At 46.5% G+C, this 26,611-nt stretch overlaps 1 protein-coding gene across 4 annotated transcripts in view; it reads right to left on the bottom strand.

Moving 5' to 3' along the window:
- LOC137547330 (nectin-1-like) overlaps nucleotides 1-26,611 on the bottom strand; it is a 250,673-nt gene that overhangs the window by 202,512 nt on the left and 21,550 nt on the right. For 2 of the 4 annotated variants that reach the window (XM_068270803.1, XM_068270806.1), the window contains exons 1-2: nucleotides 13,018-13,196; nucleotides 542-865 (exon numbers count right to left, since the gene is read on the bottom strand). In XM_068270803.1, coding sequence (XP_068126904.1) covers nucleotides 542-865; nucleotides 13,018-13,096 — 403 coding nt within the window. In that variant the 5' untranslated portion in view covers nucleotides 13,097-13,196. Of the gene's footprint in view, nucleotides 1-541; nucleotides 866-13,017; nucleotides 13,198-26,611 lie in introns of those variants that run through there. The other 2 variants (XM_068270804.1, XM_068270805.1) reach the window with 2 other exon arrangements.

Below are 26,611 nucleotides of genomic sequence, written 5' to 3' on the forward strand. Positions count from 1 at the left end.
CCTCTGAATGGCTGAAGAAAAACAAAATGAAGACTTTGGAGTGGCCTAGTCAAAGTCCTGACCTGAATCCTATTGAGATGTTGTGGCATGACCTTAAAAAGGCGGTTCATGCTAGAAAACCCTCAAATAAAGCTGAATTACAACAATTCTGCAAAGATGAGTGGGCCAAAATTCCTCCAGAGCGCTGTAAAAGACTCGTTGCAAGTTATCGCAAACGCTTGATTGCAGTTATTGCTGCTAAGGGTGGCCCAACCAGTTATTAGGTTCAGGGGGCAATTTCTTTTTCACACAGCTCCATGTAGGTTTTGAGGTTTTTCTCTCACTAAATAATAAAAACCATCATTTAAAACTGCATTTTGTTTTCAATTATGCTATCTTTGACTAATAGTTAACGGTTTTTGATGAGCAGAAACATTTAAGTGTGACAAACATGCAAAAGAATAAGAAATCGGGAAGGGGGCAAATAGTTTTTCACACCACTGTATATATTCGTTACAAGTGCGTTTCCCACTGGATATCCCAATTTAATGTCCCCTCTCACCTATTACTGTTAGAGTGATCTTCTCCTGGGTTGGCCCAATTGGGAAGGAAGTGAAGACACAAATATACACCGTCTCGTCAGCCAACTGGAGATTCCGAATTCGGATTGACCCCTCCGTGGGGTTGAGCCCCAAGAAGTCCACTCTCTCCACTGCGAAGTCTGTCAGCTTTTTCAGCCCTTGCTCTGTGTTGTTGACAAGGAAGTTTACTTGTTGCCCATTCTCGATCCTCTGCCAGGTGACTTGTCTGATGTTCTGAAGATTAGCATCGCAGTTCAGAGTCACATCCAATCCCAGATTGCCATACATTTGTGGATTTACTCTCACTGCAAAGTAATAAAAAGCAAAAAGGGGTGTTAGGAGAGTCCACATGCATGTACATGGATCATGGAGTCCATATATCCCCACCACACAATACAGCTGATGAAGTTTTGGTGGGTTCTAGGTAAGGCCTCGTTCACACTACAAGAGCTTTTCTAAGGCCTCGTTCACATTGCGTTCCACTCACGTTAGCGTTGGGCTTTTTTTGTCGCAATTTTTTGTTTGTTTTGATTCCCGGCGCTTGGGTGGGTGTTTCGTTTTAGTGAAAAGCACTTTTGTAAGCGCTTTTCCCGAGCGTTTTGTAATTCACTCCCTGACGCAAGTCAGGAAGTGAACTCTTTGACCCGGAAAAGAATAAATACATTGTATTTATTCTTAAAAACGCGAACGCAATCGCTGCACAAAGCGATTTTGTGAGCGTTTGCATTTTTCCTATACCTGCCATTAAGGCGGAATTGTCTCAAAAATGGTACAGGCAACATTTTTCTGAGTGGATCGGAAACTAACCACTCAGATGTGAACTGTCTCATAGAGAATCATTGCGCAAGCGGTTTCAGGGCGATTTTGAAAATCACCTGCGATTGAAAAAAAGGGCAAAAATGCCCTTAGTGTTAACGAGTCCTACAACAATATTCAGCTGACCTTCTGTCCTCCCCCCATCTCCACTCCTGTGCGACTTTCTGGGATATTCCCGCTACAAAACCGGTAGATACAGCACCAGGCTTTGGGAATCTTTGGTGGCCAAGTAGTGAGCATTCTTGCCTTGCAGAGCTGAAATCCCTAGTACACCATCTACATTGAGTTTCGATGTTCTTTGTAAGGCTGCTTGGGTTCCCACATCCCAAAAACACACTTTTAGGTTACCTGGCTAACCCCAAGGTACATAATAACCAGCAAGCTCATGGTGAACCAGAACAGTGTGTAATGGGCTACGATGGTCCTAAAAGCCCCATTACTAGAATGCTATGGAAAACAAACGTTTGCTTTCTTAAAACAGAAAGTACAGGTAGTCCCCGGTTAACGAACGAGATAGGGACTGTAGGTTCGTTCTTAACCTGAATCTGTTCTTAAGTCGGAACATTGTGCCATGTCTGTCCCCTGTACCTCCTCTGTGCCCCCCTGTGCCTCCAGTGTCCCCCTGTGTCACCTCTGCCCTCTGTACCTCCTCTGTGCCCCCCTGTACCTCCAGTGTCCCCCTCTGTGTCACCTCTGCCCTCTGTACCTCCTCTGTGCCCCCCTGTACCTCCAGTGTCCCCCTCTGTGTCACCTCTGCCCTCTGTACCTCCTCTGTGCCCCCCTGTGCCTCCAGTGTCCCCCTCTGTGTCACCTCTGCCCTCTGTACCTCCTCTGTGCCCCCCTGTGCCTCCAGTGTCCCCCTGTGTCACCTCTGCCCTCTGTACCTCCTCTGTGCCCTCCTGTACCTCCAGTGTCCCCCTCTGTGTCACCTCTGCCCTCTGTACCTCCTCTGTGCCCCCCTGTGCCTCCAGTGTCCCCCTCTGTGTCACCTCTGCCCTCTGTACCTCCTCTGTGCCCCCCTGTGCCTCCAGTGTCCCCCTGTGTCACCTCTGCCCTCTGTACCTCCTCTGTGCCCCCCTGTACCTCCAGTGTCCCCCTCTGTGTCACCTCTGCCCTCTGTACCTCCTCTGTGCCCCCCTGTGCCTCCAGTGTCCCCCTCTGTGTCACCTCTGCCCTCTGTACCTCCTCTGTGCCCCCCTGTGCCTCCAGTGTCCCCCTGTGTCACCTCTGCCCTCTGTACCTCCTCTGTGCCCCCCTGTACCTCCAGTGTCCCCCTCTGTGTCACCTCTGCCCTCTGTACCTCCTCTGTGCCCCCCTGTGCCTCCAGTGTCCCCCTCTGTGTCACCTCTGCCCTCTGTACCTCCTCTGTGCCCCCCTGTGCCTCCAGTGTCTTCCATCTGTGTCACCTCTGCCCTTTGTACCTGTTTATACAAGTTCAAAAGCCATTTTTCTTTGAATTTTTTTTTAATCGATTTTCTCAAAAAGTACAAGTCCAATTTGAAAATATTTTTTTTTTACTTGTTCCCATAGAAACAGAGAATCCATGCCGATCGTTTTGGCGGGTCGTTCGTAAGTCGGGGACTACCTGTATTTGCGATAATCCCAAAACTGTCCCTGTGTTATATAAATGGAAGTATTCAGTGTTACATATAAATTGAAAGCAATCATAAATCTAAAAAAAAAAATAATAATCTGTGGATGTATTGTATGTTCATCTGCTTTGGATTCACTATTCGGCCCTTTAGATAGATATATAGCAGTTAAGGTAAATACCCACAGCAAGATTTTCACACAATTTTACCCAATGAATGTTAGTTTTTCCAACACCGTGCAACATTTGATGAAAATTCGATAAGGGAGGAAATTAAATCAGAATCGGCTTCAGGCTGGGTTCACATATGACATAGCGTGAAAAAAAATGGACGTTTTCCGCAGGTGCGTTTGTGTAATGCGCTTTATGTGCGTTTCGCATCTGCGAATCGCAGGTGCGTTTTGAATGCGTTCGCGTTTTGGTGTGTTTGCGGTCCACTAATTGAAAACGCATTAGCGTTTTGTATGCGTTTTCAATGGTTTTTTTTCCTGCGTTTTATCCAAAATAACCAGGTAGTAAAGAGGAAGAGGAAATACATCATCAACATTTAAAAACCAAAAAAAGCATAAAAAAATGCATGTAAAATGCATTAAACCGCTATCCATATGCGTCACCATAGACTTTTATGTGTGTTTTGGTGCCGTTCCTGCATAACATGCAACAAAACCAGCATTTGCAAAATGCATACTGTAAATTGCAGTGCTCCGCATCTTTTTCTACATCCCATTGACTTAACATTGCTGCATAAAACAGCGCTAGCGTTTCTGGTATGTGTGCACTCAGCCTCAGTAAGGGCCCTTTTCCACTACAGGCTACACAACATAGGAATCGCGGTAGGTAATTTCCACTACCGCAATTCATTTTTTACTAAAGCACGATCGCGCCGCGGAGCAATTTTTGCCACGATTTTGCTATGCAGTGCAATGCATAGCAAAATCGCAATCGCCGGGAAAAATTAGGACTTTGCTGAATCGCAATCGCTAGCGTTTAGCGCAAATGCTAGCAATTGCTAATGGAAAAGGGCCCTAAGAGGTAGTAAAGATGGGAAATGTCCGGAATTGTTTTCTCTTTTATTTACTATGTAAAATTCACTGAAATCTAAATGTGGACAGTACAATACATAGGATATGTAGGCAGAATAAGTATTTATCTACTTATGATTTGAGAAAATAGTCCAATTATTAAAGGGAACCTGAGATGGGGCCCCCTCCATAAAATATAAATACCTGGGGCTTCCTCTGGCCTGACTGCCCCCACGGCGTCCTCTTCTTGCTCTCCGTTTCTCCCCAATTGGCCCTGGAAAGTCCCCAGGTCCGGGGCCAACTGCACATGCACGGCCTGGCCGCGCACACGCTCCCGCTGTGTCCACGTTGCTTTCATCGTTCTGGACCTGCGCAGCACTACTGTGCAGGTGCGGAACCCTCCCGACGATGGGAGCATGCCTTACCGGGCTGCGCATGTACCGACTGGCCCCAACTGATGGATTTTTCAGAGCAAGCTGCGAGCGAACAGAGAGGGAGAAGAGGACACCATGAGATCGATCAGGCTAAGGGGGGCTGGAGGAAGCCCCAGGTATGTATATTTTATGTAGGAGGCCTCATCTCTGGCACACTTTAAGCCTTCTACGTATCTATGTATGATAGATGGCTCTTGGCCATGGCAGACATTACTTTATATTGAAGGAGGGGACTCTATGCAAAGTTTTGCTAGGCAGCAGTGTCTCTGAATTACAATGCTGCTAAGATAATGTACATTTGGCCCTGCCCATAATACATCATGACCACGCCCCTTTTTCACCACAATCATGGGATGTGTGGGCCCCAGGTTGAAATTTCTTTGGTGGGCCCCCAGTGTCCCAGTCCGACCCTGGTCCTTATACTTGTGTTCGAGGTCTGACTGCTGCAAGCTGGTGGGAGTTCCAAGACATTAAAGAACTGCCCACTAGGAACTAGTCATGTTATGGCACATTGGCCTCAATTCTGTCTAGTAGGTTTTCGAGCAAATTGCCACATGTGCGGTAATTTACCGCACACAGTAATGACATTTAGTAATTCTGGTAGATGTTAGTCATGAATTACCGCATGTGGTAAATTTATGTGGTAATCTGCAGCGATTTTACCAAAAATCAGAATTCTCATGGAAAATTGGGGGCACATAATTTACAGATCAATTTAAAGAGAAACTCCGACCAAGAATTGAACTTTATCCCAATCAGTAGCTGATACCCCCTTTTACATGAGAAATCTATTCCTTTTCACAAACAGACCATCAGGGGGCGCTGTATGACTGAAATTGTGGTGAAACCCCTCCCACAAGAAACAAGAAAAGTACATACTCTTGGCAGTTTCCTGTCTGTGAACCCTGCTGCATTGTGGGAAATAGCGGTTTACAGCTGTTTCCAACTGCCAAAAACCATGCAGCAGCTACATCACCTGCCAACAGTAAAATGTTCACTGGAGTTTCTCTTTAAGGCCCGCCTGTGCTTGGCAGTAAAGTCAATTTGTATGCATTTTGCAGTTTTTAGTGGAGTTCCTTTTTGGGCTTGTTCACACTGAGCATTTTAGTTTTTTTTCTTTAAGTGCTGGAGATTTCTACCATCGCCATAAAAGCGCTTCTGCAATGTGGCTCTATGTGAGTGTTCTCACAGGAGCGATGAGCTTTCTTTCCGAGCGCAAACGCGGCTCCTATACCATTTCCTGATGTTTGCGCTTCAATACAAGGTATAGGGAAATCGCAAAGCAATTTGAAAAGCGATTTGGTGAGCGCTTTAAAAAAATACATTGTAATTATTCAGATCCAGGTCAAAGAGTTCATTTCCTGATTGTCTTCAGGAAGAAAATCTCAAATCGCTGGACAAAAGCGCATAAAGTGCAAATCGCTTTGAAAGCGCAGGAAAAGGCGCTTTAAAAAGAGTTCACAAAAGCAATCAACGCTTGCGATTGCGCTGGTGATTTATAATGTGAACTAGGCTTTCCTGCTGTGTAATAGAAAAGAATAGTAGTAATACAACTCCAAATATTCAGGGCTGGGGCACACCGAGCGGCTTTTTCGGATACGCTTGGGTAATGTATTTCAATGGGGTGGGTCACACCAGAGCGGGAGGCGTTTTGCAGAAACGAATCCTCCCGGGGTGAGGCATTTTTTGGATTGCGGATGCGTTTCTGCCTCAATGTAAAGTATAGGAAAAACGCAAACCGCTCTGAAAAACGGCAGATCAGAGAGGTTTGCCAGGCGGTTTTGTTACAGAAGCTGTTCAGTAACAGCTTTACTGTAACAATATATGAAATATGTTACACTGAAATCCGCAGCAGCAATCCGCAAAACGCCTCATAAAAATAAAAAAAAGCGTTTAAAAATCTGCTAGCATTTTGCAGATCTGCTAGCGGGTTTTGGTGTGCACTGGGCCTTACTGGATTTTTTTCTTAATAGGAGATGCCTATAAATATACTTTTCTTAGGTTGCCACATAATCAAATACACCTTTACCTCCCCCTCAAAAAAAAAAAAAAAAAAAAAAAAATCATCTTCCAAAGACTATACCAACATATAGAAGACTACTATTATTTACAGTATTTACCTCATGCTAACTGCTGAAATACTGCACTGTATGCATTTTCTGCATGTTTTACCGCATATTCGGAAAGGCAGAAAAAATCTTTCAGAATTGCTTACAAAAAAATATTCACTGCACATAGCTACCAGAATTGAGGCCATTTAGGGGGGAGGGGAACAGACATTCTTAAAATGTATGACCTACAAAGGGCATGATTCACATCGTTTTTTCACCTGTTTTCACCTTATCTATGTTATTTTTTTAAGCTCCCAAAGAGCAAAGATCTGAGGGCCCGTTTCCACTATCGCGAATCTACATGTGTTTCCTGCATGCAGATTCGCATAACCAATACAAGTGGATTGGACTGTTTCCATTGAGAGAAATCATGTGCAGGAAAAATCTGCATGGCAGAGCCATCAGAATTGATTCGCATACAATGTATTTAATAGGAAATTTGCATGCGTTTTCGTATGCGAATTTTAAACACAAATTTTACCATAAATTCGCATACATTTTCGCATAAAATCAATGTAAAAGCACACAAGCACTGACATGGTTAACCACTTCGCCATATCTGGACGAATATATCCGTCCAGATAGGCAGTGGTGCTGCAGCCGTGTGGTGCGCACGATCGGGCGCCGCCTGCGCGCGCTCCCGCTGCCTCCCGCTGCCCCCCCCCGATCAGTGAATGGGAATATAATTCCCATTCACCGATCTAGGTCCCTGGCAGAAATACCAACGCTTTCTCATCAGAGAGCGTGGTATTTCTGCCCCCAGGAAACTTTTTCTCTTCATTTTAGTTCCTAGATGCGACATTGTTCGCATCCAGGAATTTTTTGAATGTGGCCATCTTGTGGCCAAATAGTAAACTGCACCCACATACTTTTATTAAATAAAAAAATACATTATATTACTTCTAAAATTAGCAGTTTCCCTCACAAACTAAAATTACCCAAATACATTTTTGTATAAAAAAAAAAAAAAATTACAATAAAAAAAAAAAAAAAAAAAATACATAAATAGTTACCTAAGGGTCTGAACTTTTTAAATATACATGTCAAGAGAGTATCTTATTAAATTTTTTAAAATTATAAGCTTGTAAATAGTGATGGACGCAAATTGAAAAAATGCACCTTTATTTCTAAATAAAATATTGGCGCCATAAATTGTGATAGGGACGTAATTTAAACGGTGTAATAAGCGGGACAAATGGGCACATAAAATGCATGGGTTTTAATTACTGTAGCATGTATTAATTTTAAACTATAATGGCCAAAAACTGAGAAATAATGATTTTTTTCCATTTCTATCTTAATCTTCCTGTTAAAATGCATTTACAGTAAAGTGGCTCTTAGCAAAATGTACTACCCAAAGAAAGCCTAATTAGTGGCGGAAAAAACGAGATATAGATCAATTAATTTTGATAAGTAGCGATAAAGTTATTAGCGAATGAATGGGAGGTGAACATTGCTCGGATGCATAAGATTTTCAAAGCTGTAGGCTGAAGTGGTTAAATTCACATACTTACTAACATATGTGAAAACATACGTGAATTTGCGTTAAAATTCATGTTAAAATTTGCATCCGCATGCTAATTCGTTTTTGAGTTTTCCGTGACGAATTCGCACCGCACAAGTGGAAAGGGGCCCTCACTAATATTATGAATGTGAACGTTTGGATGTTTGTTACTCACAGGGTGTGGAGTCGGAGTCAAGGAGTCGGGCAATTTTAGGGAGTTGGAGTCGGTGGTTTCATAAACTGAGGAGTCGGAGTCGGATGATTTTGTACCGACTCCGCAGCCCTGGTTACTCGATCATGCAGCAATGGCTGAACGGATTTGAATGACATTTGGCACACACATAGTACATTACCTGGAATAACACAGAGGATACTTTTTATCCCCATAACCAAAAAGTGGGCGGAGACAAATACAAATTTCACTGGGAAAATGTAAACTGCAGCCATTCTTACACTGTTAATGGCAGAGTTCTCAAACTTTGCACAGTTGGTCACTGGGTGACTGGGATTAATATTAAGAAATGTGGGTGGAGCCCACAACAGCCAATCAGATTTGTTTCATTTCAATGCAAATTATTGATGCCAAAGACTGCAAAGCTCACAAACCAGGCCATTGAGCAATTGAGTAATTGTGTGTTAGGATTAGAAAAAGTGGGCGGAGTCAACACAAGCCAAATACATACCCGGGCAACGCCGGGTCATCAGTTGCCGGAGAGAAATACAAGTGTCACGGGGAAAATGTAAACTGCATCCATCCTTACACAGTTAGTTACTGGGTGACTGGGATTAATATTCAGAAATTTGGGTGGAGCCTACAAAAGCCAATCAAAATTCACCTATTGCTTTTCAAGGGGAATATTTAATTGCTGCCATTCTTGCAATGTTAATGGTACAAGTTCAATCCTGGTACAGTTGGTCATTGGGTGACTGGGGTTCAAAGTTAAAAATGGGGGTGGAGCCACAGCCAATCAGATTTGTTTTATTTCAATGCAAATTATTGATGCCAAAGACCTCAAAGCTCACAAACTTGGTCATTGAGTAATTGTGTGTTAAGGTCCGTACACACGCCGGACTGGAGGCGACGGGTCCGTCGTTACCTCCCGCTGGGTGGGCGTGCCAACGACAGTCCGGCGTGTGTACGCACTGTCGGCGGACTGATATGGCTGTTTCAGAGCGATCCAACTGTCATTGGAACGCCCACCCAGCGGGAGGTAACGACGGACCCGTCATTGCCTCCAGTCCGGCGTGTGTACGGACCTTAAGGGTTAGAAAAAGTGGGCGGAGCGTTAATGGGTTTGCAGTTTGTGTATACAAAACGCATATGCATTTTGTATGCGTTTTTTTTTAAAGCAAATCACTAGGAAGTCAACAGGAACCAGAAATACATCAAACTTTAAAAAATAATAATAAAAAAAAAAACGCATAGAAAAATACATGCAAAACATATACAAAATGGACTAAAAACCGCAATACGTTTGCGTCGCCATTGACTTTCATATGTGCGTTTTTGATGCGTTTTGGAAAAATATGCAACAAAACCAGCGTTTTTAAAAATGCACATTGCTGAACGCATTTGCGTTTTTTCCTGCGGCACACTGACTTTCATTATGTGCGTTTTCTTCAGGGCTGTGGAGTCGGCACAAAAATCCTCCAACTCCCAATCCTGGTTAGGATTCCACCGACTCCGACTCCTCTAATTTGCATATTACAATCTTGTTGATTTAAAGTATGTAACATAAAATGCATCTCTTAACTGCCAACGCTTAGGAATTTTAAAAGATAACTGAACTGAGAGGGACATGGAGGCTGCCATATTTATTCCCTTTTAAACAATACCAGTTACCTGGCTATCCAGCTGATTTTCTGCCTTTAATACTTTTCGTCATAGACTTAGGCCTCATTCACATCATCCGCGCTTCTGTGCGCATTTGGAAAACGCATATGACGTGGTAACACGCAAGAACGGCAGAAGGGTATAGACAACCCTTTTGCCGTTTACATCAAACGTGCTGCGCAGCAGTATGATGCGCTTGCGTACTGCTGCTTGCATTCTGCCCCCAAGCGCAGAGCTGACCCATTCACTGTCAATGGATGGGATTAGCAGTGCAGCGGGTAGCAGCACAGATGGCGTGCGACCGTACGCGTTGCGTTCCGATCGCATGGCCAACCGCGCTGCATAGATGTGAATGTAAGAGTGATGTGCAGGTACTCTGAAGGGGAATAAGGAGATTCTTCCTCTATTACACATTCTTCATGTACAATCTGAACCAGGTTTATGGGTGACGGACAACACCTCTGTGTTCAATGTGCACAACGTTCTCAGTGTATTCCCTGCAGCTCTGTGGAGAGTGCATATGTAGAGTATAGTACTATTGTGTGACAAAGTAAACCTGAGACAGATGAAATTAAAGTTTTATACATACCTGGGGCTTCCTCCAGCCCCCTTCAGGCTAATCAGTCCCTCGCTGTTCTCCTCCGCCACCTGGATCTTCTGCTATGGGTCCAGGTACTTGAGCCAGTCTGGCGTAGTGCACATGCACACACTCTGCCGCCGGGAGCATACTACACCTGTGCAGCACTATTGTGCAGGTGCAGAATGTTCCTGGCTGTGGAAGCGGCACGCGGCCGGACTGCGCTGACTGGCTGAATTACCAGGACTTATAGCAGAAGATCCGGGTGGTGGAGAAGGACAGCGAGGGACTGATTAGCCTAAAGGGGGCTGGAAGAGGCCCCAGGTATGTACAAAACTTTTCTTTTCATCCGTCTCAGGTACCATTTAATTTGTAGTCACCAAACCAGATTTTACCAACATATCAAATTATTTGATTTCATGAGAAAAAGTAGTGCATGAATTTGCATAAATCAGCATCGATGCAGAATTATTTCCATCTCATTGGCCATCTCTATTAGTGACACAGCTACACACCAGGCTTTATTCTTACAGCATAGAAGAGAGATATATAAATGACAATTAGATAGGTTTATCTGACTTTAAAATACTGCTTTATTGAAGCAACACAAGTAACTATTTTTGACTGGTTTATTTCATTTTTGTGGGCTAAGCACAGCTATTACTGTGTATATATAATTTATAGTGACTATTATCTGAGAAATAGAACATTTTATCATATTTTCTATTTTAATTACAGTTTAAATTCAGTAGGAGTCAGTGCATTTTTTCCCCGACTCCAGGTACCCAAAAATTGCCGCATGCTGGAACGCAAATAAGCCCCTTGTACGGGAGGGGACTCCGGCGGGAAGCGGAGCTGCGGCTAGGGCATGGGACGCCTGCCAGGGGATGGAAGAAGCCCCAGGTAAGTAGATTTTTACTTTTTATTCATCCTGGATGTTTCCTTTAAAGGGGTTCTATAAAGTGCTGCCAAAAACAAAATTGACACTTACCTGGGGCCTCTATCGGCCCCCTGTAGCTGTCATGTCCCGCGCCATCCTCCCCCAATCACTCCTTCCCCGCCGCCGGCACCGGTGGGGAACGGAGGAAAGCGCGGGACATGACAGCTACATGGGGCTGATAGAAGCCCCAGGTGTCAGTTTTTGTTTTTTTGCAGCACTCCACACAACCCCTTTAAGGCCCCATTCACACTTGAGCATTTTGCCCGGAGATTTCAGCAAAACGCTCAAACACTAGCGCTTGGGCGATTTGCGCTAATCGCCACAAATCGCCCAAAATCACAAAACGCAAACGCGTCGCCTGCACCATTTTCAGGCGATTTCCCGGCGATCGTGTTTCAGTGCCATAGAAGCACTAAACGCGATTGTGGAAAAATCGCCGCAATGTTTACTGATTTTTCCGCTGAAAACTCCTGCAATCGCCTGTGTTTTGCAAACGCAAGTGTGAATGGGCCCTCAGGGACCACTATTGCAAAAACCTGTAAGATTAAAAATAAATCTGCATGGACAAATCACTTTTTTTTTAGTTCCTTCCAGGTGCTCGGTTGCCTTTGTGGTGTATCAGAAGTGGTAGATCGTTACAGAAACCTTGATTATTGCTAGGTGCAGGTGGGCAGTGAGGTGAAAAGTTACAAGGACTTGAGTCAGAGTCAGTAAGCAGCTAGTAGCTAAAATTACTGATATTGTACTCCTGGGCAATGGGTAATACAATGGTAAAATATCATTAAAATTACCAATATGCTGCTATTGCTAAACCTAACCCTAGTCTATAGGAGGCCATACACTAGGCGACCAACCAACCAATCGACCATCCAATTTCTTTTTCTATAATCAAATTGGATGAAAATTGGTGCTGCCAAGTGCATTCCCGACCGACAAAGCAATCAATTTCGGAACAGAAATTGGCTACACGGTCGATCGCGCATGTTGGAAAATGTTGGCTCGAGGTTGGTTGGTTAAGTGCTCGGCAGTACGCCGGCCAAATTGCGAACGAGCGACGAGACAACGAAACCCCCACCGCAATGTATAAACGTATGTAGTGTAGTGCATTTGTCCGGTGTCGGCCTCCACACGGTTTCCGTCCACTTCGGCGGGTTCCGCACACGAAGTGTATGCGGCTGTTACCCGGCAAGATGGACGGATGGACCCAGTGAGCTGCTACAGGACAGATAATGTATAAATGCACACACACTACATATATTTATACATTTTGGGGGCAGCAGTGGGGCGGACGGGGCAGACGCGGGGGCTCAGCCGATTCCCTGATGATTTCATGCTGAAATTGGACGGGCAGTGTATGGGCAGATTCGATTAGAGATAAATTTATCTCTAATCAGATTCGATTACAGATAAATTTGTCTCTTGGTCGAGTCTTAATGTGCTGTACCAGATAGCATCTCATACTGGAATGGCTGACATCAGCTTTTGTCCTCTATCACGTGGAGAAGGTATGCAGCATTCACAAGGTAGTCAACATAAATAAAAACCCTCCCTCCCGCGTGTATTCCCTCCCCATCCTAAAGCATAACACAGATATCAGTGCGCCCTCCCGCGTGGAATTTGCTTATTACCTTGGCTCCTGGCCGGGTGGAAGAAGCGGAGGAGAAGCAGCAGCAGCAGCAACAGCAGCGGAGACGGTCCAGACATCATGTCGGGGTGACGGAGAAAAACGTGAACTACAGATACTGCCAGGAGAATTGGAGATTATCCCACAGCAGCTGCTGTGTGCTTACACAATGTCTTTCAAATGCAGGGTGCCCTCTGGTGTTAGAGGGAGGAATTGCGGTCACCTGCTGTCTACCAGACCTATAGTACTATAAAGTGAAGTGACTTATTTCTAGACCAGTACAATAGATAGTTTATCTTTGTTTGGCTACTAATGTCTAGCAGTGCAGCTCTGAGCTCCCTGTATGCAGCATGTAGTGAGGTGAGCTCTGTGGCTCTCAGTGCAGACAGGGTGGCTGCTGAGCTCTCCTGACATCTTTATATCAGAGAGTTAGTCTGAGTCAGAGGAATATGTGGGAGGAAAGAGAAAGTAACTGCCTTGTGTAATGGAGTTTCAGGGAATGAGCATAATTAGGTGAAGGTACATTTCGATCTTGGGGAAAGCACTCTGATCGATCACTTGAGCTGTGTCATTTTGCTGCAATAGCGTTTCACCTCAGGCTGGGTGCACACAATGCAGAAACGCTAGCGTTGCGTAAAACGCTGCATTTTTACTGCTAATGGAAATCTATGAACCAAAGGTAAAAACGCGTATGCATTTTACAGTATGGGCTCTATTCATAAAACTTTACCGCCAAGTTTTCCGCTCAAAACAGCTGACTTTCCCAACCATTTAGCAAAGTGGGCATTCATAAAGGCTGTTTCCGCATGAAAATCTGACATTCCTTTGCAGTGCAGGAAATTACCGCCTTGTGCGGAGATTATCACAACACATGTCACTGAAGGTTAATTCATAAAGATTAGAGCAGGCGGAATGTGTGCGGAAACCCGACTGTTTAGATAAGGCGATAAGCCAGGGGTAACACAGTCAAGATAACAGCAAGTGAATTAGAAAGACCTCCCAGGCTGCTGCAGTGAGGCCTAGTGCACACCAGAGTGGTTCGGCTGCGGTTTGCGATCCGCTTGCGGGTGCGGATCCGCTAGGGTAATGTATTTCAATGGGCAGGTGCACACCAGAGCGGGAGGCGTTTTGCAGAAACGCATACTCCCGGGCTGCTGCAGATTTTGGATTGCGGATGCGTTTCTGCCTCAATGTTAAGTATAGGAAAAACGCAAACCGCTCTGAAAAACGGCAGTTCAGAACGGTTTGCCAGGCGTTTTTTGTTACAGTAGCTGTTCAGTAACAGCTTTACTGTAACAATACATGAAATCTACTACACCAAAAACGCTTCACAAAACCGCAAAATGCTAGCTGAAACGCTGCAGAAAAAGAAGAAAGTGTTTCAAAATCTGCTAGCATTTTGCGGATCTGCTAGCGGGTTTTGGTGTGCACCAGGCCTATGAGGAGAGCAGACAAGGCATTCCGGAATACCAAGGCTGTGTTTTTTTTTAACCCCTTGGGTACCTGTTTTCAGATAAATTTCACATCAGAAAGCCTGGCATGTGTAACATTTATTGAACTTCTTCTAAGCTGCAGCAATTAAATAGATTGTTTAGGAAGACTAATAGACAGATTCAGTGCAGATTCAGGAGGAGAGGCAGAAAATGCACATGTAAAGGGATGCTGGGGCTGCCTCCTTTAGGGCTCTTTCACATCAGACAACGCGAACAGGAGCCGTTCTCCTGCACGCGTTGTCTGCCTGCGGCGTGTCGTCGGGTATCTGCGGTGCGACGCAATCAGCGGCGGTAGCTGGTAATTAAACCCGATGGAAAACGCTGGCTCGCGGGTGTGTTGGATGAAAAACTGCGCCCGGGTGCGTCGGAACCGCAACGCATCGAAACGCAGCGTCGAGTGTGAAAGGTAAAATGAAAGTCTATGGACTTTCATCTTACCTTGGTTAACGCAAACGGCTTCCGTTTGCGTTAACGCACAAAGTCTGCGCTAATGTGAAAGAGCCCTTATACTAACGCTGTCTCTGCAGGAGAAAATGTAACAACTCAGCAGCACCGCCAGTTTAGTGCGGGAATTCCCTGACCTATTATCGCAAGTGTAAACATTTATATGAATTAGCACACAAAAGTGTAAAATACCAATGCAGTGTTTTCCCTCCAATATTTTTTTTTAACGCAAATGTTTTATGAATAGAGCCCAAAGAAAGTCAATGGGAGTGCAATGGTATGCATTTTCCATGCGTTTTTCTATGCGTTTTTGCTTTAAAAAATGGTACTTATCCGTTAGCCGGGCGCATCCGGCAGGTGGCGCTGTTGATGTTAATTCCAATCATAATTACTTCACGTCAACCTGTGAATGTAAACCGCCGGATGCGCCCGGCTTAAACCGATCAAGCCGACGGCTTGCTTCGTGTCTCGCTCTTCTCCCCCTCTTGCCCTCTCTCCTATAGAACACTGGGGAGGGGACATGCGTGTCCCCCCAGAGTCGTTCGTCGCAATGCCGCGACGAACGACTCTGGGGGGACACGCATGTCCCCTCCCCAAGGCTCATACGAGAGAGGGCAAGAGGGGGAGGAGAGCGAGACACTCACGAAGCAAGCCGGCGGCTTGATCTGTTTAAGCCGGGCGCATCCGGCGGTTTACATTCACAGGTTGACGTGAAGTAATTATGATTGGAATTAACATCAACAGCGCCACCTGCTGGATGCGCCCGGCTAACGGATAAGTACCAACAAAATTTGTTTAGTGATGCATTTTCGCTTCCTGTTTTCTTCCTACTGATTTGCTTAAAACGCAATAGAAAAATGCTTGAAAAACGCATATGCATTTTGTAATGCAAACGCATTAAAACGCTTGAAAAATGCATTGCAAACGTGCCAAAAACGCAGTAAAGCTGCACAAAAAACGCACACAACATTAACATAACACTTGACATAAAACGCAGCCTTTCATGCTATGTCATATATGAACCCAGCCTCATGAGGCCGCGGCGTTGTGTGTAATTTTTATATGCATTTCCATACGTTTAAAACACACAGCAGAAATAACACTGAATTTGAAGTACTCGCACCGTGTGGAGGACATTTGAACACAGACAGTTTTTTCTCCATAACAAGAAAATAGAAATATGAACAAAACGCAGGAAAACTGCAGAATCATGAATAGGCACACATTCCATCCATGCACGGCTCTTTAAATTGGACGATAAATGGAAAAACGGCCATGATTTCAGCAAGTGCCTCAATGCTTTCAGTCCGGCTCCACAAGTGTATGGAGTAAGGGCACGTTCACACTATGAGCGTTTGCAAAAAATTTTAAGCCATGCCGATTTTGCAAATCGCCCTAAAAGCGCCTGTGTAATGATTTCCTATGACAGTGTTCACATGTAAGTGTTTCAATTTTCTTGAAATCACAGACGCGCTGCCTGTGCCATTTTCTGAGCGCTTTGACTCAATGGAAGATATAGGGAAATCGGAAAGCGCTTGAAAAAGCACATGGTATAGCAATTTTCCATGTGCTCCATCCCAATCAAATACATTAGCCGTGCGCTTTTCATAGCGCAAGCGTTTTAAAAAGCGCTCAGAAGCGCTCTTGGTGTGCACCAGCCCTTAAACACATTAGTGACGAGGTCCACGGTCTAAAACAAAAAAAAAACAAAAAAATTGGCTTTAACCACTTCCGGATTCTCGATGCGTATATGTACGCCCCTGAATCCTGAAGTGTATTCCATGGAAACGGCAGCTCGTATGAGCGGCCGTTCCATGTCAGTTCACGGAGGGTGTCTCCGTGAACACCCTGCGAGCCGATCGGCGGCTCGCAGGGTAAATGTAAACACACAGGGAAGACCTTCCCCGGTGTTTACATGTATACGGCGCTGCTGCGCAGCAGCGCCGTAGTGGAGATCGGCGATCCCCGGCCTCTGATTGGCCGGGGATCACCGGCATCTGATAGGCTAAAGCCTATCCCATCAGGCGCAGGACGGAAATCCGTCCTGCGCCGCTCACAGGGGGAGGGTAGGAGGCCAGGAAGCGCTGCGGAGGGGGGCTTTGAAGAGCCCCCCCGCAAGCGCAAGCAGCCGGCGGCGATCAGACCCCCCCAGCAGGACATCCCCCTAGTGGGGAAAAAAGGGGGGAAGTCTGATCGGCCTGGCTGCTATCTGATCGGTGCTGCGGGCTGGAGAGCCCACGCAGCACCGATCAGCAAAACATAGCGTGGTACAGAAGTGGTTAAATTCTCTTGAGGCCTGGAAGCCTCTAAGAAGTGCAAATCGCTATCACAATCGCTAGCATTTTTAATGAGTGTTTTGTAAGCGATTTCATGAGCATTTTCTGGCAATTTTGGTAGTGATTTTAAAAAGTGTACGCTTTTTGCCAGCGATAGTGTAGCAATTTGCTATTAGCGTTTTTAATTCTGATTGGTCCTTACAATTTAATTTTAATTTTTTACAGTGTGTAGTAATTTAAAATCGATAGAAAATCACTCTGTATAGCGATTCATGAGCGATTATATACTTTACATTGCAGAAACGCAAACGCTAATGCCACCAAAATGCCGCATGTCCTGCGATAGCGATTTTGGTAACGGCAATCGCTCCAGTGCAGGTGTGTCAAACTCAAATAGATGGAGGGCCGAAATGTAAAATGTAGACCAGGTCGAGGGCCGACAAGTATATTTACCCCCCCTTTCCCGAATTTGGAATGATCGCACAACACCCCACAGTTTGCACCGCACGTTATAGCCACGGTGCAAAAAAACAAAACAGCCTTAGTATAGGGAGGTAGCCGGGTATAGTTGACCCCTGTATAGGAAGCCAGGTATAGTTGCTCCCAGTATAGGTAGCCAAGAATAGGTTCCTCCAGTATAGATAGCTAGGCATAGGTGCCCCCAAGTACAGGTAGTCAGGCATAGGAGCCCAAGAATAGGTAGCCAGGCATAGCAGGTGCCCCAGTTTATGGAGGCCAGGCATAGCAGGTGCCCCAGTTTATGGAGGCCAGGCATAGCAGGTGCCCCAGTTTATGGAGGCCAGGCATAGCAGGTGCCCCAGTTTATGGAGGCCAGGCATAGCAGGTGCCCCAGTTTATGGAGGCCAGGCATAGCAGGTGCCCCAGTTTATGGAAGCCAGGCATAGCAGGTGCCCCAGTTTATGGAAGCCAGGCATAGCAGGTGCCCCAGTTTATGGAGGCCAGGCATAGCAGGTGCCCCAGTTTATGGAGGCCAGGCATAGCAGGTGCCCCAGTTTATGGAGGCCAGGCATAGCAGGTGCCCCAGTTTATGGAGGCCAAGCATAGCAGGTGCCCAGTTTATGGAGGCCAGGCATAGCAGGTGCCCCAGTTTAGGTAGCCAGGCATAGCAGCTTTCCTTTCATTTTGGTTTGATTTCCATATATTTGTAGCCAACAGTTTGTGTGTGACATGCAGCCCTGCCATGCCTGTCAGGGCTCTGCAATATGTCACATTATACAAAGCACTGTAAGGAATGCTGTGTCATCTGCTCGGAGCAGATGACACCTCTCTCCCTGAAACACAATTATTTTATACCTGGCTGGGGGAGAAGACGCTGTCCTGAACAGAGAACGCAACTCTCTCTCTCTCCTATAGCTACTACTTTCTAGTCTGTATTGATGGGTCGTTCGCGAACGAGCCGGCTCTAAGAGCCGACTCTTTGCTGCGAACGATGAGCATCGGTTCTCAGTTTTAAAAAAGCCGATGCCTCAACCGCCCCACAGAGCTCTGATTTGCTCTGTAATAAAGGGCGCTGAGGCATGCTGGGAGATGTAGTCCTCTTGCAGCTTGTAGGAGTGTGTGGGGTGGGGTGGAGAGCAGTAGCAGGAGGGATTGCCCAGTCAGAGAAGCAGTCTGGAGACGTCATGGAGACGGGGCGGGGCTTCTACTCCAATTCTTAGTGATATTTAATGAAGAGCCGATTCAGAGCTGTAAGAGCCGGCTCTTCACTGGGAGCCGATTCAGACGAGCCGATTCTCAGAGAAGAGCCGGAATTCCCATCACTACTAGTCTGGTTGACTGCATGGAGTTAGTGGGGGCGGGCTTAGTCAGCTGGCTGCCTCTCTCTCATTGGCTGGAGGGAGGCACCAGCAGAAAAAAAGAATGCCGCTGATTGGAGGGCGGGAGGATGAAAGCTTGATCCTCACTGTGTGGCCGCTCTGCCTATAGCTGCGGTGCACACTAGAGATGGGAAGTCCGGATCTTTTCAAGGATTCGGATGATTCGAATTGGATCATTGAAAAGATCCGGATCTTTTAATCATTTTACTAGGGAAGCATTCGGGGGGTGAAATGACTGGCAGGACAGGACTTTCCCTGCAGTGGACAGAGAAGGGGAGGGGGGTAGACAGACAGAGAAGGGCAGGGAGTGGACAGAGAAGGGAGGAGGTGGACGAAGAGGGGTGAGCAGAGAGCAGAAATGTTTTTTGCACAAATTACTAACCTGTTGCAATCATATGCTTTAAATATATTTCACCTATATGTTCATTTGTATACTTTAAATGCAAACGTCTCACAGTGAAAGAAAGCATTCCCCAATGTGTCCTTTTCTCATCTCGAACACTCATCATAAATTTAGGGAGAAGTGAAGTGCAGCTGTTTAGAGCAGAGTGCAGGAGGATCATATTGCACTGCAATCACAGTGCCTGCCCTGTCATTCTAGCCCAGCACGCTGTCTGCAAAGTTACTGAGCTGTGCTTCTGAGCCAAAACGTTCCCATTTGTTCACTTTGCACAACTACGGAACAGACAGCCTATAATGAGCACCACATTACAGCCAGTACTGTGCTCTACACATATCTGGCAGTGGCACCCATGTCCCCTCTCTCTCATCTACCTGTCCCTGCAAGGCTGGCTCCCCTCCAACTGAGCAATCCATCTCTGCTCTGCTTCCAGGACACCCCGGCCCGCTGAGAGGGGGGGCGTGCCCCTCCTGGCTCCACTCCTTTTGTGAACTGAATCGTTCATTTTGATGATCCGGATGATTCGACTCACATAAGCGATTCGGATCAAAGATCCGAATCGGTCATGATCCGGACAACACTAGTGCACACAAGAATTGTATAACAGAATCAGGGGTAGTGATTTCTTCCTGTCAAAAGGACTTAGGACAGGATAAAGTTATAACATTTGACGGAGCAGTGCGGGTCAACTTTCAAAGCACCGCGGGCCACTAGTAATGTTAATTAAAAAACAGCTGCGGGCCAAGTTTTCTGGCGCTGCGGGCCAAATTTGGCCCGCGGGCCAAAATTTGACACGTGCTCCACTGGAATGTGGCCCATCCATTAACATTAGCTTAGCGTTTAGGGAAATCGCTAACGGTTTGAATTGCTCCCTAAAAGCTCCAAAAATTGCTCTAGGGGGTTCCAGCCCTCAATCAAGGTTATTGCTAGCTTTGGAAATTGCTGGGTACACATTGAAATACTTGTGAGGCCTGGAACACACTGGATTGCTTTTTTGAGTGTTTAGGGAGCGCTTTAAATCACTAGCGATTTCCCTAAATGCTCTGTCAATGTAAAAATAAATGTAACAAATTCCACATTAGCGATTGCGACTAGCAAAATCGCAATCGCAGGACATGCAGCATTTTGGGAGCGTTTGAGCTGCAATGTAATGTATTGAAGCGCTGGCAAATCGCTCATAAATCGCTACACATAAATAGCTATTATTATGGCAATATTCCAACGTTGCTGTGACAGCGCTCCTCTTGCAACCTAAAACAGATGGACACCACCTCAGAATCCAGGTGGGTCTAGCGCGTAGCCTTCAAGCGGCTAACTTTCAAACACAGTCTTCACACTTGCTTTGTCAAATAACCAAAGGTTCCAGATTCATTGCACAAATCCACATGTAAAACAATAAAAAGTATACATAGCGTAATCCAATTTTAAAACCAAAGCGGCCTGCGCAGTTCAGCGCACTCACGTGAGTAGATGAAATAAGGGCATCTCGGGCATCAGCCCACCAATATCATTCCCCTTCTACAGCGGCAACGGCGTCCCGACACTCCGCTCTCCTTCCTTGTGAGCATACGAACTTCCCGCTACCCTCGTGACGTCAGCGCTCCTGGGTCCGCCCTACGCGTTTCGTCCAATATATATCACATATATTGGACGAAACGCGTAGGGCGGACCCAGGAGCGCTGACGTCACGAGGGTAGCGGGAAGTTCGCATGCTCACAAGGAAGGAGAGCGGAGTGTCGGGACGCCGGTGCCGCTGTAGAAGGGGAATGATATTGGTGGGCTGATGCCCGAGATGCCCTTATTTCATCTACTCACGTGAGTGCGCTGAACTGCGCAGGCCGCTTTGGTTTTAAAATTGGATTACGCTATGTACCGTATATACTCGCATACAAGCCGAATTTTTGACCCCCAAAAAGGGGGTCAAAAGTTGGGGGGTCGGCTTGTATGCGAGTCCGGTGCTGGTGATGGTGGTCCGAGCCCCCCGCACTGTCACCCCCCCCGCGGCCGCCGCTACTGCTGCAATTACCTGCCCGGCGCCGCTTCTTCTATTCCCCTCCTGTCCGGCTCCGTAAATCACTGCAGCGCTCTTCACGGCGGCTGCAGTAGAGAGAGAGAGCGGTTCCCATAGCAACCGCCGCTACAGGAAGCTGCGCTCTCCGCGGCTTCCTGTCTGATCACAGCAGCCGCCGTGAAGAGTGCTGCTGTCCTATGGAGCCAGAGAGGAGGGGAATAGAAGAAGCGGCGCCTGCTAAGGTAAAAGCAGCGGCGGCCGCGGGGGAGATGGGAGGCGGGGGGGCACTGGGGCACTACCTAGCGATACTGGGGCACTACCTAGCGATACTGGGGCACTATACTAGCGATACTGGGGCACTATACTAGCGATACTGGGGCACTATACTAGCGATACTGGGGCACTATACTAGCTATACTGGGGCACTATACTAGCTACACTGGGCACTATACTAGCTATACTGGGGCACTATACTAGCTATACTGGGGCACTATACTAGCTATACTGGGGCACTATACTAGCTATACTGGGGCACTATACTAGCGATACTGGGCACTATACTAGCGATACTGGGCACTATACTAGCGATACTGGGCACTATACTAGCGATACTGGGACACACTAGGGGAATAAGGCGGCCAGCATTTCCTACCCCCGGCTTATATGGGGGTCAATCATTTTTTACTGGTTTCCTAAGTAAAAGTGGGGGGGTCGGCTTATATGCGGGTCGGCTTATATGCGAGTATATACGGTATACTTTTTATTGTTTTACATGTGGATTTGTGCAATAAATCTGGAACCTTTGGTTATTTGACAAAGCAAGTGTGAAGACTGTGTTTGAAAGTTAGCCGCTTGAAGGCTACGCGCTAGACCCACCTGGATTCTGAGGTGGTGTCCATCTGTTTTAGGTTGCAAGAGGAGCGCTGTCACAGCAACGTTGGACTTTGATATAGGTTTTGTGATAGCGAATACTCATATAGACATTCTCATTTATTCTCTCTATTTGGCAGGCGCTGGCGCAGTTCTTGTTTACAATATTATGGCAATATTACAATGAAAGTAAAATTTCCTTTAACCATTTCTGCCGCCCAGACGTGAAGCTCACGTCCAGGCGGCTGCTCTGCTGCGGTGCCCCCGTGCTGTCCCCCGGTAGCCCTGGGATCAGTGAACGGGAACATGGTTCCCGATCACTGATCCGTGTCCCCAGCAGAAAAACCGAAGCGCTCTTACAAGAGGCTTCAGTCTTTCTGCACGTAAATTTTCCGCGTCCCCCTTGTGCTTCCGGTTAGCGAGAAGCACAAGAAGGGGAAAAAAAACTCAAGGTGGCCATCTTGTGGCCAAATAGTAAAACTACATCTACATATTTTTTACATTACAATTTACACATATAATAACATTAAAATTTAACTGTATTTCTCACACCAAAATATTACCCAAATAACATTTTTAATGGAAAAAAAAAAATTACAATTAAAAAAAAAAAAGACATAAATAGTTACCTAAGGGTCTGAACTTTTTAAATATGCATTTGAAGGGGGTATACTACGAAAATTTTTAGCTTGTAAATAGTGATGGACGCAAAACGGAAAAAATGCACCTTTGTTTCCAAATAAAATATTGGCGCCATACATTGTGATAAGGACAAAGTTTAAATGGTGTCATAACCGAGACAAACGGGCAAATAAAATACATAGGTTTTAATTATGGTAGTGTGGATTATTTTAAAGCTATAATAGCCGAAAACTGAGAAATAATGAATTTTTTCAATTTTTTTCTTATTAATCCTGTTAAAATGCATTTATAAAAAAATAATTCTTAGCAAAATGTACCACCCAAAGAAAGCCTAATTAGTGGCGGCAAAAACAAGATATAGATCAATAAATTGTAATAAGTAGTGATAAAGTTATTAGCGAATGAATGGGAGGTGAAAATTGCTCTGATGGATAAGGTGAAAAATCTCTATATAACACATAATAGCTTTATAATCAGAGTGCTCAAATGTGAGCTTTACATGTGAAATGAGGGGTCTACAGCTAAACATAACATAACATGGAACGCTGCATTTTATGTCATGTGCATATTTTTTTTTGGTACATTTGCGCTAGCTTTTTTTTTTACCACAGATGCGTTTTTCAAGCGCTTTGCGTGCGTTTTAATGCATTTGTGGTTCACATATACAAAAACGCATATGCATTTTGTACGCGTTTTATAATTGTGTTTTATGCAAATTAATAGGAAGACAACAGGAAGCAGGAATACATCACAAAACATTTTTTTTTAAAAATGCATACCGTTGCGTTTCCATTGACTTTCATTATGTGCGTTTTTGATGCATTTTTGCATATTATGCAACAAAACCAGCATTTTCTAAAACGCATGCATACAAAATGCATATGCGTTTTTTTATATGTGTTTTTTCCTGCGGCCCATAGAATTACATTAGCGGCAAAAATGTTTCTGCTAAGTGTTCACCTAGCCTTAAAGGGATATTCCACCATTTTCTATAAAGGTGTTAGAGCTGCATGAATGTTTTTGCTGACCGGGTTTCCACTTGCACTGGCATGTAGAGATGCTCAAATCCGATCTTGGATGAAATCCAGATAGTTGTTATCCGGATTTCATCCTGTTAAATCAAATCACCTGTGCGGGTGGGCGAGGGGGGGGGAGTAATCTTACCAGGGATTTTCAACCCTGTCCTCAAGGCCCACTAACAGTGCATGTTTTGTGGAAATCCACAGACGTAGTTAATCAGCTCTGCTGAGACACTAATTACCTCACCTGTGTAATGGATTGCGGAGACACCGCCGCGCAGTCTGACAGCGAGGCGGCTGGTTCCGTGTTCAGACCGGCGGTTTCTCCGCAGCAGCATGCGTCTGGTTTGTCTGAGCCTAGTAGTGCACACAGATGGAGAGCTACGCGCGCGCGCTAACAGGCAGGCCCTTTATGCCAATAGAAGAGGGATCAGCTGATCAGGATGATCAGCTGATCCCAGCCAGTGGCGGACATACGGCCGTGCAGGCCGTGCCGCCGCACGAGGGCCCCTGAAGTTCCGTTTTCTTTAGGGGCCCATTAAGTATTTTTTTTTTATATATATATTTTTTTTTTATTATTTTTTCCCCCGGGGGGCCCCGACTCCTATCCTCCCTCCCTCCCTCACCTCGGGGGGCCCCCCTCCCGTTATGCGCGGCGGGAGAGCGGCAAATCCGGGTCTCCAGGCAGACGCTAGAGGGCTCAGCCGGCAGCCGCTTGGTCTCCAATATGTCGACAGAGTTGGCGACATATTGGAGACCAAGCGGCTGATCCTCTAGCGTCTGCCTGGAGGCCTGAAGACTTCCTGTAGTTGCCGCTCGCTCTCCCGCCGCGCATATCGGGAGGGGGGCCCTCCGAGGTGAGGAAGGGAGGGAGGGAGGATAGGAGTCGGGCCCCCCACCCGGATACTCAAAGGGCTACCTGCCTACCCACCCGGCTTCCTTCCTACCTACCCACCCGGCTACCTAACCACCCACCAGGCTTCCTACCTACCTACCCACCCGGCTACCTAACCACCCACCTGGCTTCCTACCTACCTACCCACCCACCTGGCTACCTAACCACCTACCCACCCGGCTACCTACCCACCCACCAGGCTTCCTACCTAACCACCCACCCGATTACCTAACCACCCACCAGGCTACCTACCCACCCACCCGGCTACCTACCTACCTACCCACCCGGCTACCTAACCACCTACCCACCCGGCTACCTACCCACCCACCAGGCTTCCTACCTACCCACCCGGCTACCTACCCACCCACCAGGCTTCCTACCTACCTACCTACCCACCCGGCTACCTAACCACCCACCAGGCTTCCTACCTACCTACCCACCCGGCTACCTACCTAACCACCCACCTGGCTACCTACCTACCCACCCGGCTACCTACCTAACCACCCACCCGGCTGCCTACCCACCCACCAGGCTACCCACCCACCCGGCTACCTACCCACCCGGCTACCTACCTACCTACCCACCCGGCTACCTAACCACCCACCAGGCTTCCTACCTACCCACCCGGCTACCTACCCACCCACCAGGCTTCCTACCTACCTACCTAACCACCCACCCGGCTACCTACCTACCCACCCAGCTACCTACCTAACCACCCACCCGGCTACCTACCGGGCTAGTTACCAACCCACCCACCAGGCTACCTACCCACCCACCAGGCTACCTACCTACCCACCCACCCACCAGGCTACCTACCTACCCACCCACCAGGCTACCTACCTACCGGGCTAGTTACCAACCCACCCACCAGGCTACCTACCCACCAGGCTACCTACCCACCCATCCACTCACCCACCCACCAGGCTACCTATCCACCCAACCACCCATGGGAGCTGCGCGCCGGATGGAGGCTGGGACAGGAGGTCTGCTGCTGCAGGTGAGTAAATGTTTTTGTTTTTTTATTTATATTAGCAGGTGGATGTTCTGGGCAGGTCTGCCGACATGATTGCATGTATTTTCTGGGCATATCTGCTGACATGATTGCACGTATTTTCTGGGCATATCTGCCGACTTGTTTGCAACTATTTTCTGGGCATATCTGCCGACATGATGTGTATTTTCTTGAGAAAACCTGCACAATTATGTGAATTTTCTGGGGAAACGGTCACCAAAACTTGGGCCCACTGTCTTTGCGTTGCACTTTTCAAGGGAACCTGAGGTGAGAATAATCTTGAGGCTGCCATATTTCTCTCCTTTTAAGCAATACCAGTTGCCTGGCTGCCGTGCTGGTCCTCTGCCTCTTATTCTTTCAACCATAGACCCTGAACAAGCATGCAGCAGGTCAGGGGTTTCTGACAATATTGTCAGAACTGAGAAGATTAGCTGCATGCTTGGCAACTAGTATTGTTTAAAAGGAAATAAACCCTCACCCCGGGTTCGCTTTAAGTTAGTTAGCTCCGCCCTCATCCAGTCATTGCCACGCCCATTTTTTTTTTGCCGCGGCTCTATCCACACCTATTTGGTTGCAGCCACGCCCATATTTTGCCGTAGGGGGCCCACAATTACAATTTTGCACAGGGGCCCACTGCTGGCTATGTCCGCCACTGATCCCAGCGCAGTAGGTGATTGGCTGAATGGGACTGGGTGGCG

This window comes from Hyperolius riggenbachi, chromosome 2, assembly GCF_040937935.1.
Source record: "Hyperolius riggenbachi isolate aHypRig1 chromosome 2, aHypRig1.pri, whole genome shotgun sequence".
Classification (NCBI taxonomy): Eukaryota; Metazoa; Chordata; class Amphibia; order Anura; family Hyperoliidae; genus Hyperolius; species Hyperolius riggenbachi.